Source organism: Mycena indigotica (genome assembly GCF_014461135.1).
Source record: "Mycena indigotica strain 171206Taipei chromosome Unknown Mind.scaff0001, whole genome shotgun sequence".
Taxonomy (NCBI): domain Eukaryota; kingdom Fungi; phylum Basidiomycota; class Agaricomycetes; order Agaricales; family Mycenaceae; genus Mycena; species Mycena indigotica.
The window spans coordinates 193,138-204,946 of NW_023503000.1; the positions used below are offsets into that span (position 1 = coordinate 193,138).

General features: G+C 54.4%; 2 protein-coding genes across 2 annotated transcripts; both read left to right on the forward strand.

The window, feature by feature from the left end:
* Positions 1–2,138: 2,138 nt before the first annotated feature.
* Positions 2,139–3,504, forward strand: MIND_00001000 (uncharacterized protein; the record flags this gene model as incomplete). Its single annotated transcript, XM_037356986.1, has 2 exons — positions 2,139–2,985; positions 3,035–3,504. 2 exons carry the CDS (start codon positions 2,139–2,141, stop codon positions 3,502–3,504), a joined length of 1,317 nt encoding a protein of 438 aa, XP_037224896.1.
* Positions 3,505–10,104: 6,600 nt separating this feature from the next.
* Positions 10,105–11,586, forward strand: MIND_00001100 (uncharacterized protein; the record flags this gene model as incomplete). The annotated part of the gene is made up of 1 exon (XM_037356987.1): positions 10,105–11,586. One exon carries the CDS (start codon positions 10,105–10,107, stop codon positions 11,584–11,586), a length of 1,482 nt encoding a protein of 493 aa, XP_037224897.1.
* Positions 11,587–11,809: the final 223 nt, after the last annotated feature.

Here is an 11,809-nt window from a genome sequence, read left to right on the forward strand (position 1 = left end):
TGAGCCGGGTGGAAAACAAGAGCGCGATGCAATGCTTCATAGCGAGGAGGCGAATATCAACCTGCGGCAACGATACGGCAGATGGAGGGTGCTGAAGAAGCTGATGAGCACCGGGCATTCTCCCTTGCTGTGTCGTCTGACTCTCGCGCGAAGGTTCTTTAGTGGTTAATGCCAAATGAAATGCTCAATAAACTAAGTATATCTTAGTACCTTGCGACTACCTTCAAATGGCACGCCGGCGCTGCACCCGCTCCGTCATCGCGACAATCTCCACCGCCAAGGTCAGCCAATCCGTGCGCCTCCCCATGCCACATGGCCAAAGGCCAGCATCTCCTTCCACCGAGAATCAACTTCTTTGAGTCGTGCGGCTGCGCCATTGGCAACGGCGGGGCCTGCGAGCTGGCGACAGGCGAGCAACCACGAAGAACTCGGGCTGTGTGACCCGGGCAGGTGATCATTTTGGTGCTGGTGTTGCGACAGGTCGCTGATCTCGGAGAACAATCTTAGATTTAGCTGGGCCAGCGTCCGGCTCCGCTGGAGGAGCGCGCGAGCTGGGGATATGCGCCGATCTGCGAGCACTACGTATGGATGGGTAAGCAAGCCCAACGAAAACGAGCAAAACGCGGCTGACCGTGACGACATATAGCTCCGTAGAATGGGCCGAGCGGAAGGTGCTAACCTTCTAGCACCTCCCACGACTCTCCAGACCTCACCTCCATCCGGCTCAATGTGGTTAAAGCCAATGATCAAGTGGCTCGATAACAAATTTGCAGGAGATACTGGCGTCAGGTATGTGTGGCGACTTGTGTATTGACGCTGGTGAGTTGTTCAAACGAAGACTCAGGCAACAAACTGACCTCTGCCATCGATCTTGAAGCCAACCGGTGGCGATACAGGATCGCGCGCTGGTCGCCGAACATCTTCCTCGAGATCCAGAAATCAAGTACCAATATCTATCATATACGGGACGAGCAGTTGGTGCCGTAAGAATACATGCAGCGGAGACGGAGGGGAGAAACGTAGTTGTTGTCGTCAAAGGCGGGGCTAAGAGAGATATGGCAAATAGAACCCCTCGCGACCATCAATCGCCCTGCACAAGATGCTATCCATCCCGGGCCCGCCCGCCACCCTTCCTCCTCCAAACCACGTCTGCGCTGACCAGAACATGAGAAACGAGAGCCGGAAGAATGCAATGAGAGTCGCTACATGTAGGGTAACACGAGAGGCACCCCACAGGGCAATGGTCGTCGAGATATATGGAGCGCTGTCGGCGCCGGAGGTCCGGCGTGCCACGTGATCTCGCCGATTTTGGCAAGTATGGCCGGATGGACAACGAGCGCGGTGGTTGGTACGGGCAAAGAAGGCGGGTGATGCATCGGTGACATGGGATGAGAACGCGAAGCCGCAGAGGCGATTATGGGCAAGCTTCATGGTGGGCTGGCTTTGCGGTAGGTGCAGGCCCGGGAGATTTCGTCACTCGTGCCATAAGCCGACGTTCAGTGAGAAGATGAGCAAGCGGGTTCCTTGGGCAGGATGAGCGCGTGTGGTCGGTAGAGGTGTCTGGTTTGGAGAAGGGCGTCCTTTTTGAGCGTTGTCTGCGACGACCTCGCCGAAAAGCTTGTCGGCGAGGCCCTCCCTGCATATGAGCGGCATGAGCTGGCCCGTCTTGTATACTTGATGCGCGAGTAAAAGGACGCCAGCGCCCGTCGCGGAGGGAATGGAAGAGACGATAATGTCGTCAAGAGGGGAAGTTTGGCATAGGTCTGGTATTGGTCAGAAGGCCCGCGAGTGTCGCTTGGGTGGAGCCACACACCTCTCTCCGAGTATAACCCGCTGTCATCTCGCACAGGATCTGTCTCCCGCGGGGCTCAAACTCCTCCCGTTCTCAGTGAGCCGTCTTCAGGAATGCGCTGCGAAAACACGTCAGCAACGCAGCCACAAGGACGGACAGCAGGCCAAACATACTTGAGGCGACAGCCAACAACGACTACGTTGTCCAGCGGGCAGTGGGAAAGAAGGGGGAGAGAGGGAAGTGGATGGAAGTGGGGTGATGACGATGATGAAGGACATGGCAGTCGAGAAGAGAAAAGGAATGATCTGTCACGGTGAGCATTGCCTCTTCCTCCGGTTCTCCCATTATGTTTCATCTTCCAGCAGAACTCATTGACTCTATCGTCGACAACATCGCCAAAGAAGATACCGCGGCACTGAAAGCCCTCTGCCTCGTTGCATCCGTCTTCCTCATAGCCTGTCAACGACGGCTGCTCACAAACCTCTCCATCACTTCTTCGAAACGGCCAAACACTTGGGAGGCTGGACCAAGATGGCACAGCTCTTCCGATGCTCTCGCGCACCTCACCCGCTCTCCCCATCTCGCTGCATATATCACGCATCTCACCGTTTTAATCGACCATGTGGACAACGAAGAGATAGCGCTGGCAATGAGAGATACGACTGTGGCATCCGTCTTCCGGTGTCTGTCAGCGCTACAGACGGCGCGCATACGGGGCTCCACCGCAATTGGGGCTAAATTTCAAGTTGATAGTAAGCCGAGGATTCACTCGGGCATCATCCAGACTTTCCTCGACATATACCGTGACTTTAGTCGTCAACAACTAACGCGCAGATTGAAAGCCCTCTCCTTATTCGATGTCTATGGCTTATCTGTCGAGCTGGTGCGCAAAACACTGATTTCTGCCGACTCTCTCAACTATGTTCGCGCTGGGCCCGTGCTCGATTCCGATTCTAAATCAGAGCACGAGGATGATAACAACGACAACAATGATAGTTCCCACTCAGCTCCACCTACATCCCTCACAATATCGTCTAGTTTGATCCTTCTTGACCGTTTGTGTCATTCGGAATTTGCACACCATTTCAGCTTCCTCCGTCATCTGACACTAGAGAACATGGCAACTGAAGATCACCTCAAGTTGTGTTTCTTCGCCGCGCACACGTTGGAGACGCTCCGTCTGTCCTTCAACCGTAAGTTTAACATACAACCTCTCTTTCCTATGCTGACAAAGCAAAACAGGCCCGTTTCGATGGGATACTCTTGCCTTTCCTGTGGACTTCCCACGTCTGCACCAGGTCAACCTATATCTTGGAATGCCCTTCGTAGCGGGAGAGGAGCACGTCCTGTCCTCCTCCATCGCCTTCCTCTCCCATGCGACTGCGCTCGCGGAGCTCACTTTGCAGTTCAGCGCTTACCCGGGCCTTCGGATGATCAGCCAGCCACTCTTCAATTCAGTCTCCTTCGCCGCCCTCGACAGCGTGCTTGTTGCGCATCCCACTTTGACTGTGTTCCGCTATGCTGTTGAGCTAGACCATCGTTACCTGACCCCTCACTGGCAGGATGAAGCTGCATACATCGGCACCCTTAGCGTGAATATGCGGCAGACGATGCCCCGGGCAGCGGAGAAGGGCATCTTGCAAGTAGAGCAGGTAACATCAGGAATATCAGCACCGTACATGTTGTCCATGTCGAATGCCCTTGTTAATTAGTATGTTTACTTGTGCTTTACGTTGGAGACACAAACATTTAGGACAACTTGAATCTGGTTCTGCCGTTCTAGAATATATGTACAAATGGAATGGATACACGTCGCTAGAGTCATGATTCCGAAATGCCCTCAGGTGAGAATCAAAGCCAGCAGGCTTTCAACGGCCATCGTCGGTCTGAAAGGCTAGCCGCTATATACGCGCCAAAATACCCTCAACGGATTTGGGCTGTCCGAGTCGGCTAGTGTCATGGAGCAGGTAGGAGTGGAGGTAAGGCTAGCGAGGTCGACGCCCATTGTAGTTAAGGTACTCGACAGCTCCTGTATAAGGGCCGTTGGCGCGTCATGAACGATGGTTGGCACAAAAAAACGAGGACCGGGCTCAGACGGCAACCCGCGGCGTTAAGATCACCACAGACGCATCCATATGCGCCCCCCTCCACAACTACATCCCCTCCTCTCCGTCTCCCAGCAAATTCCCAGCTTCGCCACCACGCCCGGCACGAAGTCCACCCTCGGACGAAAACACATGCAGCGGAGGCCTTCCACCCGACTAGCACATGCCAAAAGAAATATACGCCAGATAGCACGAGATTCGGTCGATAGCGCCCGGCTGCACAGACTCCTCCTTGTCGTCGTTGGCAAGCGGGAACAAGACGGGCAGTCTTTCGTATGGTCGTTGGTGTAGGGGGAACGGCGAGCGGGTAGCGACAAGTGGTGGTAAAAGAAAGCGGCAGGCGGATGGGTACATGTCCTCTTGCCGTTGGCCTGTCGCGGAAGCTGTGAAAGCTGCGAAAGCAGTTAGTAGAAGCCCGAAAGAAGGAGATAAATAACGCACTTTTTTCGCTCTCTCCAAGTATCTGGTTACTTCAATCAATTCGCATCGTCCCCTTCCGTAAGGCACTGCGCGCAGGTATCCAGTCGTGCTGGTGCAATAATGAAAGAGGAGGACTGGTGAAGGAGGACTGGTGAGACGGGCCGAATAGGCTCCGCGAGGGGTGTGTGTGAGGAAGAAGAATGAGGGTAAGACCACTGGATGGATGCGAAAAGGATTAGACATAGGACTCATACGGATATGGTCGTTCACGCACATTGCGAGGCTGCCCTCGATATTATCTTCGCGCCAACCTGGAAAACGCCCCACATTCTCTCGTCCATCTCTGGCCTCTAAATCCTCTAGTTTGCGAGAGAGTTGCCAAGGTAGTGTCTGTCTGCCGAGGAAGAAGTCAGAAAAGCGCTGCAAAACTTCAGTGGTCGTTCCATACCTTCAGCAGGACCTTCCCCGTCCCGCCTCATCACAACTCCCAGCGCGCCAGCACATATTCGTTCGCAACAGCAATTTGCGTCCCAAGACCGTCTGAAAGAGGATGTGAGATTCAATGCAAAAGCGCAAGCAAGGTGGAGACATACCTGCTTGGTAACCGCCTGTGGCCCCGGTAGGCACCGTCCAGTGCTGAAGTGGAAGACTCTAGTATATAGTCGTCGTGGTTTTCGTGTCGTTGGCTGTTGCAGAAGCTACAAGAAAAAGTTAGCAAACGCGGGGTGACAGATCGGCTACACACCTTCCTGCTTCCCAGCATATGGCCGCGGCTTCTGCTTCGTCAAGCTCCAGCTCCTTCAAGCTCAAGGTACACGCCTTGGCGCTGTCGCACAGGCGGGCCCTCGTTCAGCGTGTCGGCTCCACAACGGCTGGGAAGATTCTCGAAGCTTCTCGAAGTCAGGCGCGACAGCGGCCGCGACAGAGTACTCGTCCCATACGATGACTCGTGTGCTCGCTGATGAGGTGACTGTGCGGGTCGTCGTGGTGGAGGGAGGAGAAGAAGATCGGAGATCACATGCTCGGACCGGCGCCGATCTTCCTTTTCTCTTCTCCACCACGACCATGGACTAGTGTACATATCTTCCTGCTCGCGGTCCGACACCGTCAAAGGCCATCCATGGCTCGTTCGAGTGCTAAATGGGAGGTGCGGGCCCCAGAGTAGTATATCTTCTTTTTGCTGACCTGCTTTGGTTCCTCCCCCAAACGGCGGCAAATCCTGTAGCCGTTCTCACTTCTCCCACCATGCGACGGGTAACTACGTCGTTCTCGAAACGCCTGACGCCTCTCATGCCAGCAGTACTCGGAGCCAGCCGCGTTCTTATCGCCTGGCTGCTGAGGGCTCAGGGAGAAGCTCGAAGGCCGAATCAAGGCGCAGCTTAGCGCCCTAAGCTAGCGTGGTGGAGAATGTAGGAGAGGCAACGCAGAGCCGGGGGAGGAACCATCCTGTATGACGCTGGTATTCAAGGTGCGTAATGTTATACGCTTCTTCTTGATGTCGGCCCTAACGTTCTTCCTGCCAGTGGCAGACTCTCTTTCGCCACCCTCCCTTCTCGTCAATCTCTTGCCACCTCCTCGGCATAATCCATGTCTGCGAAGGCCGTTTCTTAATGCAGGATTCCGATATCTCCTCCAAACCACGCAAGGACGCCGGCGGGGACAATATCCCTATCGCTGCAAGAGCTTACCCCGCGTCCGGCGCTGCGACATAGGATGGTCATTACGGATGGCTCGAGTGTGTACTGCCAGTCGCTCCCCAGCTTCAGTCGCTAACAAATCTTTCTAGTCTCATTTACATGTGCTACTCGCCACTCGTCCGTTTCAGCGTCGCCCTCGAGACTGCAGTTTAACTGACTACGACCGGGTGGATGCCTCTGTTCCGTCCGCCACTAGTTATTGAGCTCCAAGGCACTCTAAGGTGCGAAACATGCTTACTTCTTCTTGTTGTTTGGCTATCTAAAACGTCATCTAGCTCCGAGACAGCCACGACTTCCAGGCCCAAACAGGTTATCGCTTCCTCACCAGCCTGGGTATTTACCTTTCTCTCTTTCTCTGTTAACGCGATGGCGACTCCGAGGGCGAACGATTCGAGGTCTAGTCATGGGCGACAGCTTGCGTGACAGGAGCCGCTCTGTTTCCTCTGCGCCCCGCAGGTTAGTGATTCTAATGACGCGGAGTGCCCTCTGACGCGTCTCCTCAGTGCAGGGAAGGTCGTGCTCAAGACGCGGATCGTGGTGGTGGAGGACGGACATCACATGTCGGCCCGACCTTCCTGCTTCTTTGACGACGGGCACCGACTTCTTCTTCCATGCTCCGAATGCGCATCAACACGGCTCAGCATTGTACTGCGAGAGCTACTGACTGCTCCGGTCTGTCCCGCCCTGCTGCCTAAAGCCTTGCCTGACGCGTTTTCGCAGATGGCGCAGCTCTTGACGGCGGGGACCTGTGGCGAATGAGACGATCGAGTGAGAGGACAGCTGGCTGCAGGTGCGTGGCATCACCTACCTGCTTCCAGACACGTTCTGATTTGGCCGCCAGAGACAGCGCATGGGCGGTATATGCCATCGAGGATGGATAGTGGATGGGAAACAGCGGGGCGGGCTTCGAAGGACTGCGAGCTGCGTTGTCGTTTCGCGGAGGGCCCGGGAGGGGTCATTGTGTCTGGGAGCGGAGGGAGTCCTCTAGACCGGGAACGCGTGAGTTTCTTCGCTCATGCCAATTGTTTCGCTCATATTTTTCAAGGGTTAGATATCTTGCATGTGTTCATACCGCAGAACGAAGAGCGGCCCTTATATATGCAACAATATTGATTCACCAACCGGAATGAACTCGTCTGTCCCTAAACAACTTGAATATGCTCGAGCTGAGCGCGTCAAATATTGCGCCACTCTCCAGTACACAAAATTATTCCAAGTTTGCCACATGAGCGTCAGCCGGCGCTCGACCAGCGCCAAGCGATACGAGTGCACCTCCAGGACGGCTTCCACCGTGAGAGGCCTATTCTTGCTGCGGCAATACGTCGTGCCCAGCTCAATGGTCTTGTCGACGTCTACGAGGCCCTGTCTGCAAGGGGTCAGAACGAGCCCGGCACGAGCAGCCTAAGGAACGCACTCTTCTGCCTCGTCCCACCGCTTGTCTGTGCCGCGCACGCGCGATCCAAACTCGCTCAGCCGCTCCCACATACCCTTCGCCAGCTGGTTGCGGTCCATCTCCGGCGTGATGAGGTATCCGAGGAGCGCGGGCTTGAGTAAAGCTTCCTTTACTGCGGAGAGCGTAGGTGGCGAGCGCTCGTCGAGGTAGTGCAGCGCGATGCCGTGCGGGCGAAGGAAGGCGTTGAGGGTCTCCATGGTATGAGTGTGAGATGTCGTGGTCTGTCTTTGATTAGACCTGGCAGCAGTGAACGGGGAGGAAGTCGCGAGGTGCATGTCCCCGGCATCCCAATATCCCCCGCGCAATAAATATTTGGCAATTCCGTGACTGCCCACAAGACGGAGTCCACTTCCCAGCAAAACCTCCAGAGGCAGGCTTAGGCCGAGAGGCACTAGTTATTAGTGCTGTAGATATTAATATATTGAGGGCACCGCGTGCTGGGAGCCGTAGGATATGACGTGAAAGAGTGCCATTGTCGTCGAGCTCACGCGTGACAGCACGCGAGAAAAGCGAAACGAGGAGAGATGATCGGTCAGATTGCAAGGGCAACATTGGCGATAATGTGCATGTAGGTGGCGCAAAAGGAGCATGGTAGAGGTCGCTGATTCTCGTCGTCAGAAATAGTAAGTGACTTGAAAGTACGAGGAGTCCATCGGACTCCATCCTGGCTCCTAGGAAAGGGTTCGTCGATTCGACGTCGAAGAGTCAAACCGCGGGCACTGCAGAAGCCCCAACTCGTTAACGCCTGATCGTTAACGCCTGATCAACAGGTGACCAAGCACAGATGAGTTCCACCAAAGTCTCTTGTGAACACAGGGCCGATATTAGTCTGAGGACACAAAACCCGAGGTGGGCGCAAAAAAGCTTCAAAAGGAAGGAGATGGCGATGGAAGATGGTAACAATTAATATGGATAGTTTGAAGCACGGAGGAACGGGAAGAGAAGAAGATAGCGAAATCCCCTAGCGACATTAGCGCTGGTTGCGGAGGTATGATGAACGACACTCGACATTTGCTCGACATGATGCTTTCGACCACAGTGGCGGGGATATACGTTTGGGAACCGTTATGGCAAAGGAAAGTGACGAAAGGGCATGCATTTCAAGATGATACTAGAAGTATCTTTGTCAGTAAGAATCAACTACCCAAGTGAAGAGATCGGTCGAGCTGTGGTGGATGGAAGCGAATCAGCCTGAAAGCCCTAATGAGCTGGTAAGGAGACGAATAAGACGCATTTCACGCACCCGCTCAGCCCTTAGATTTGGCCCAATGCTTTTGAGAAAGCCTCGGACCCCCCTGCTCTCGGTTTACGACAAGATGAAGGCTATGCAGTCTGACGACTGAAGTTAGCATAGAGATGGATATGGAGATAAACGCATCGTTGGCCGCACATACACGTTGACACGAAGCCCTATTCCGCTTAGCTACCTCCCGCCACATTTCGACATCTTTCCCTCCTCGATTGGTCGAGCGATATTCTACGGGTAGACACTCTGTCTCCTGTTGCTGTAAAGTTGCGCGGTCCATGTAGTGTGGCGAGTTGCTGAAGACGGTGTTGTAGCGAGGGATCGTGAATGTTATTGCCCGCAAACGGATGGAGGGCTGGTCTGCGAAATGCCGTCAGCAAGCAGGAACAGAGCAGAGAGGGTTGCAGACGCGCCTTGGCCCCGTTGGCCTCATTGACCCGTCCATATCCTGCCACGATACAGTCGCCGTACCGCATGGCTGCCGTCGAGCAAGAGTCTGGCAAGAAACAGGCGGTTAGAAAAGTGAAAGAGGCAAAAGATGCTGACGTGCTTGGCCGCTGACGCTGTTACCCAGCGTGTCTTCCTTCACGTCTGCTACATGTAAAGCAGGACGTCCGTTCGAGACAGCACTCTGTGCTAGCGCCTGGTTGAGGTAGAGGAAAAGAGTAGATCATCGTCATCTTCCATGTCACACCGGAATACTTGGATTGAAAGCACTTGGAATGCGCACTGCTCTGCCGGTATCCGCCGTCCCAGCGGCTTCCAAAGCCATCCGCACATTTTGGCGTCTCTGCTTGCAAACTGTCGCACGAATGACTGCTCTCGTAAATCTCGTTGTCGAAGATGGGGATGTCGGAACGGTGTGGAAGGGTGAACGCGGGTGGCGATCGTGCCCGCGGGACGGAGCTGTTACGAGTTCAACAGGCTGGAAGAATATGGGTGAGCAGAGACTTTCAATGGGCAATCCTTTGAATACGCACCTCTGAATCACATCCAAGTTTCCATCTCCGCCTCTGCACTCGTGCCGTTGCCGACTCGGATGTGTCCCTCTTGGTACTCTAGAGTGGGATTGGAGGCCCGTTTGGCAGCGTATGCATAGCGACAGGACTGGTCGTGGGCATTCTGAGCCGCGGCGTTGACCGGGGGTGGTGAAGACGAAGAAAGAGTTATGACGTGTGACACGCGACGATCTTCTTTGACGACAACCTCCACCAGACCGCGGAAACAACTGGACTCTCTTTCCCGTTCTTGTTTTCATCTTGGGAAGCTCTGTAATTGAGTGTCTCGAGTCCTCCGTGAGTCATGGTCTTGCCCCCCGTTTATTTATTCACTGCTTGGCTTGAAGTACTGCTAACTCGCGTCTATTGGGATCGTTTGAGCCTTCTCATTCAATGTCTGACCGCGATGCCGCCCAGATGCTCTCGTTCTTCCGTGCCGCTCGCCGACTCGACCCTCCTTTTGACAGCACTTCCATTTCTCAACTCAGAGACAAGGCAGAGAAGGTCAAAGAGACGATCCAACAACTCAAGACCCAGCTACAAATCCTCGAAGACCATCTTGAAGCCCTCCAGGATAGCCTATCCACTATCGTCTACCCAATCAACACTCTTCCTGCCGAAATACTCTGCCACATCTTTGCGGAAGCAGTGTCGTCTTCACATTCCCTCGACGTTAACAGCACGCTGCTACAAATTACCGCTGTGTGTCCACGCTGGCGGCGGACGGCTATCGCAGACCCGCACCTCTGGACGCGTGTTTCTTACCTCATAGACGGCGAGCGGGATATTCTCGCTGAGCACTTCTTGCGGCGGACACAAGGACTGCCTGTTGTTTTCTCAATTCCCGAAGAGGCCAACGATTACGAGTCATACGACCTCCCGCGGTGTATATTCGACTCTGCTCCCCAATGGGCGGAAGCATCCCTGTGCAGCATCAAGTGGCCCGTCAATTGGGCGGCTGCCGACTCAGAGTCAGACACGCCAGCGAATGCACAATTCGACTTCCCCCTATTGACCAAGTTCGCATTTGACGTCTGGCGCCCCATCGATACCGGCGAGAGACCCGTATTAATGAATGCTCCCCGTCTCCAAGAGCTGTCCATCAGCATTCCCCGCCTGGTCTTGCGGCTTTCATTCCCTGCCCATCAACTGCAAAAACTGACGATCCTTCGTCCAACGACGTGCACCGAAATCCTGTCTGTAATTACTCATCTTGCGGCGCTGGAGGAGCTGTCGCTCTCTTCGCTGTTCGAAGAGGACATACCAGCCTCTAACTTATACCTGCCCCGCTTGTCGACGTTGTCGCTGGTGGCCGACGACAGCAGTTCCATCTTAGACCACCTCCTCTTACCCGCCCTAACAACTCTCTGCCTCTCCGACCTTCACTATTTTATTGTCGAGTCCTCTATCGACCCCGCTATCGAGCGTTCCGCCGCGACTGTAACCTCACTCTCTCTACTCACACCCGTAAGTTTTGCGGCCTTCCGTTACCTCCTCACCTCCTACACAATCCACCCGGTCAAACATCTGACCGTAACCGCATTCTCCATGACCAATGACCAAGGGCGGAAGTGCTCTGCAATGCTCGCTGAGTCGAACCTCCTCTCCAACCTTGAATCCTTTACCCTGGTCATACCTGCCTCCGCGCCCGCCCCAGTTAACATTCGTCCATTCCTGGATGGAATCGCCATGCGCGTGGCGGATATGTGTTCCGATGGTGTTCAGCGCAAAATGAAGCTCGCACGATTTGTCGTCGAGTTTGCGCCGTATGGTATTCTGGAAAAGGACATCCGCGACTTGCAGCACCTGCAGAGAACCTTTGGCATCAAAGTTTCGATGCCGAATGGCCATCCGAGGCGGAAATCATGGGAGTGAAAGACGAACGATAATTTGCTTGGGTTGTACCACACAAGATATATAAAGATGCCGTAGACAAGAGAAAATGTGGTCTAAAAGAGACTGGCTACAGTACTTATTGTCATTCCTCCAACAAACCGGCGGCGCCAGACCTGAAGGAAAGCGACAGCGAGTCAGAGACACAGGTCAGGCATCCTCCGGCGGACATTCTCTAGCACCTCTGTAACCCCCAATCTTCATG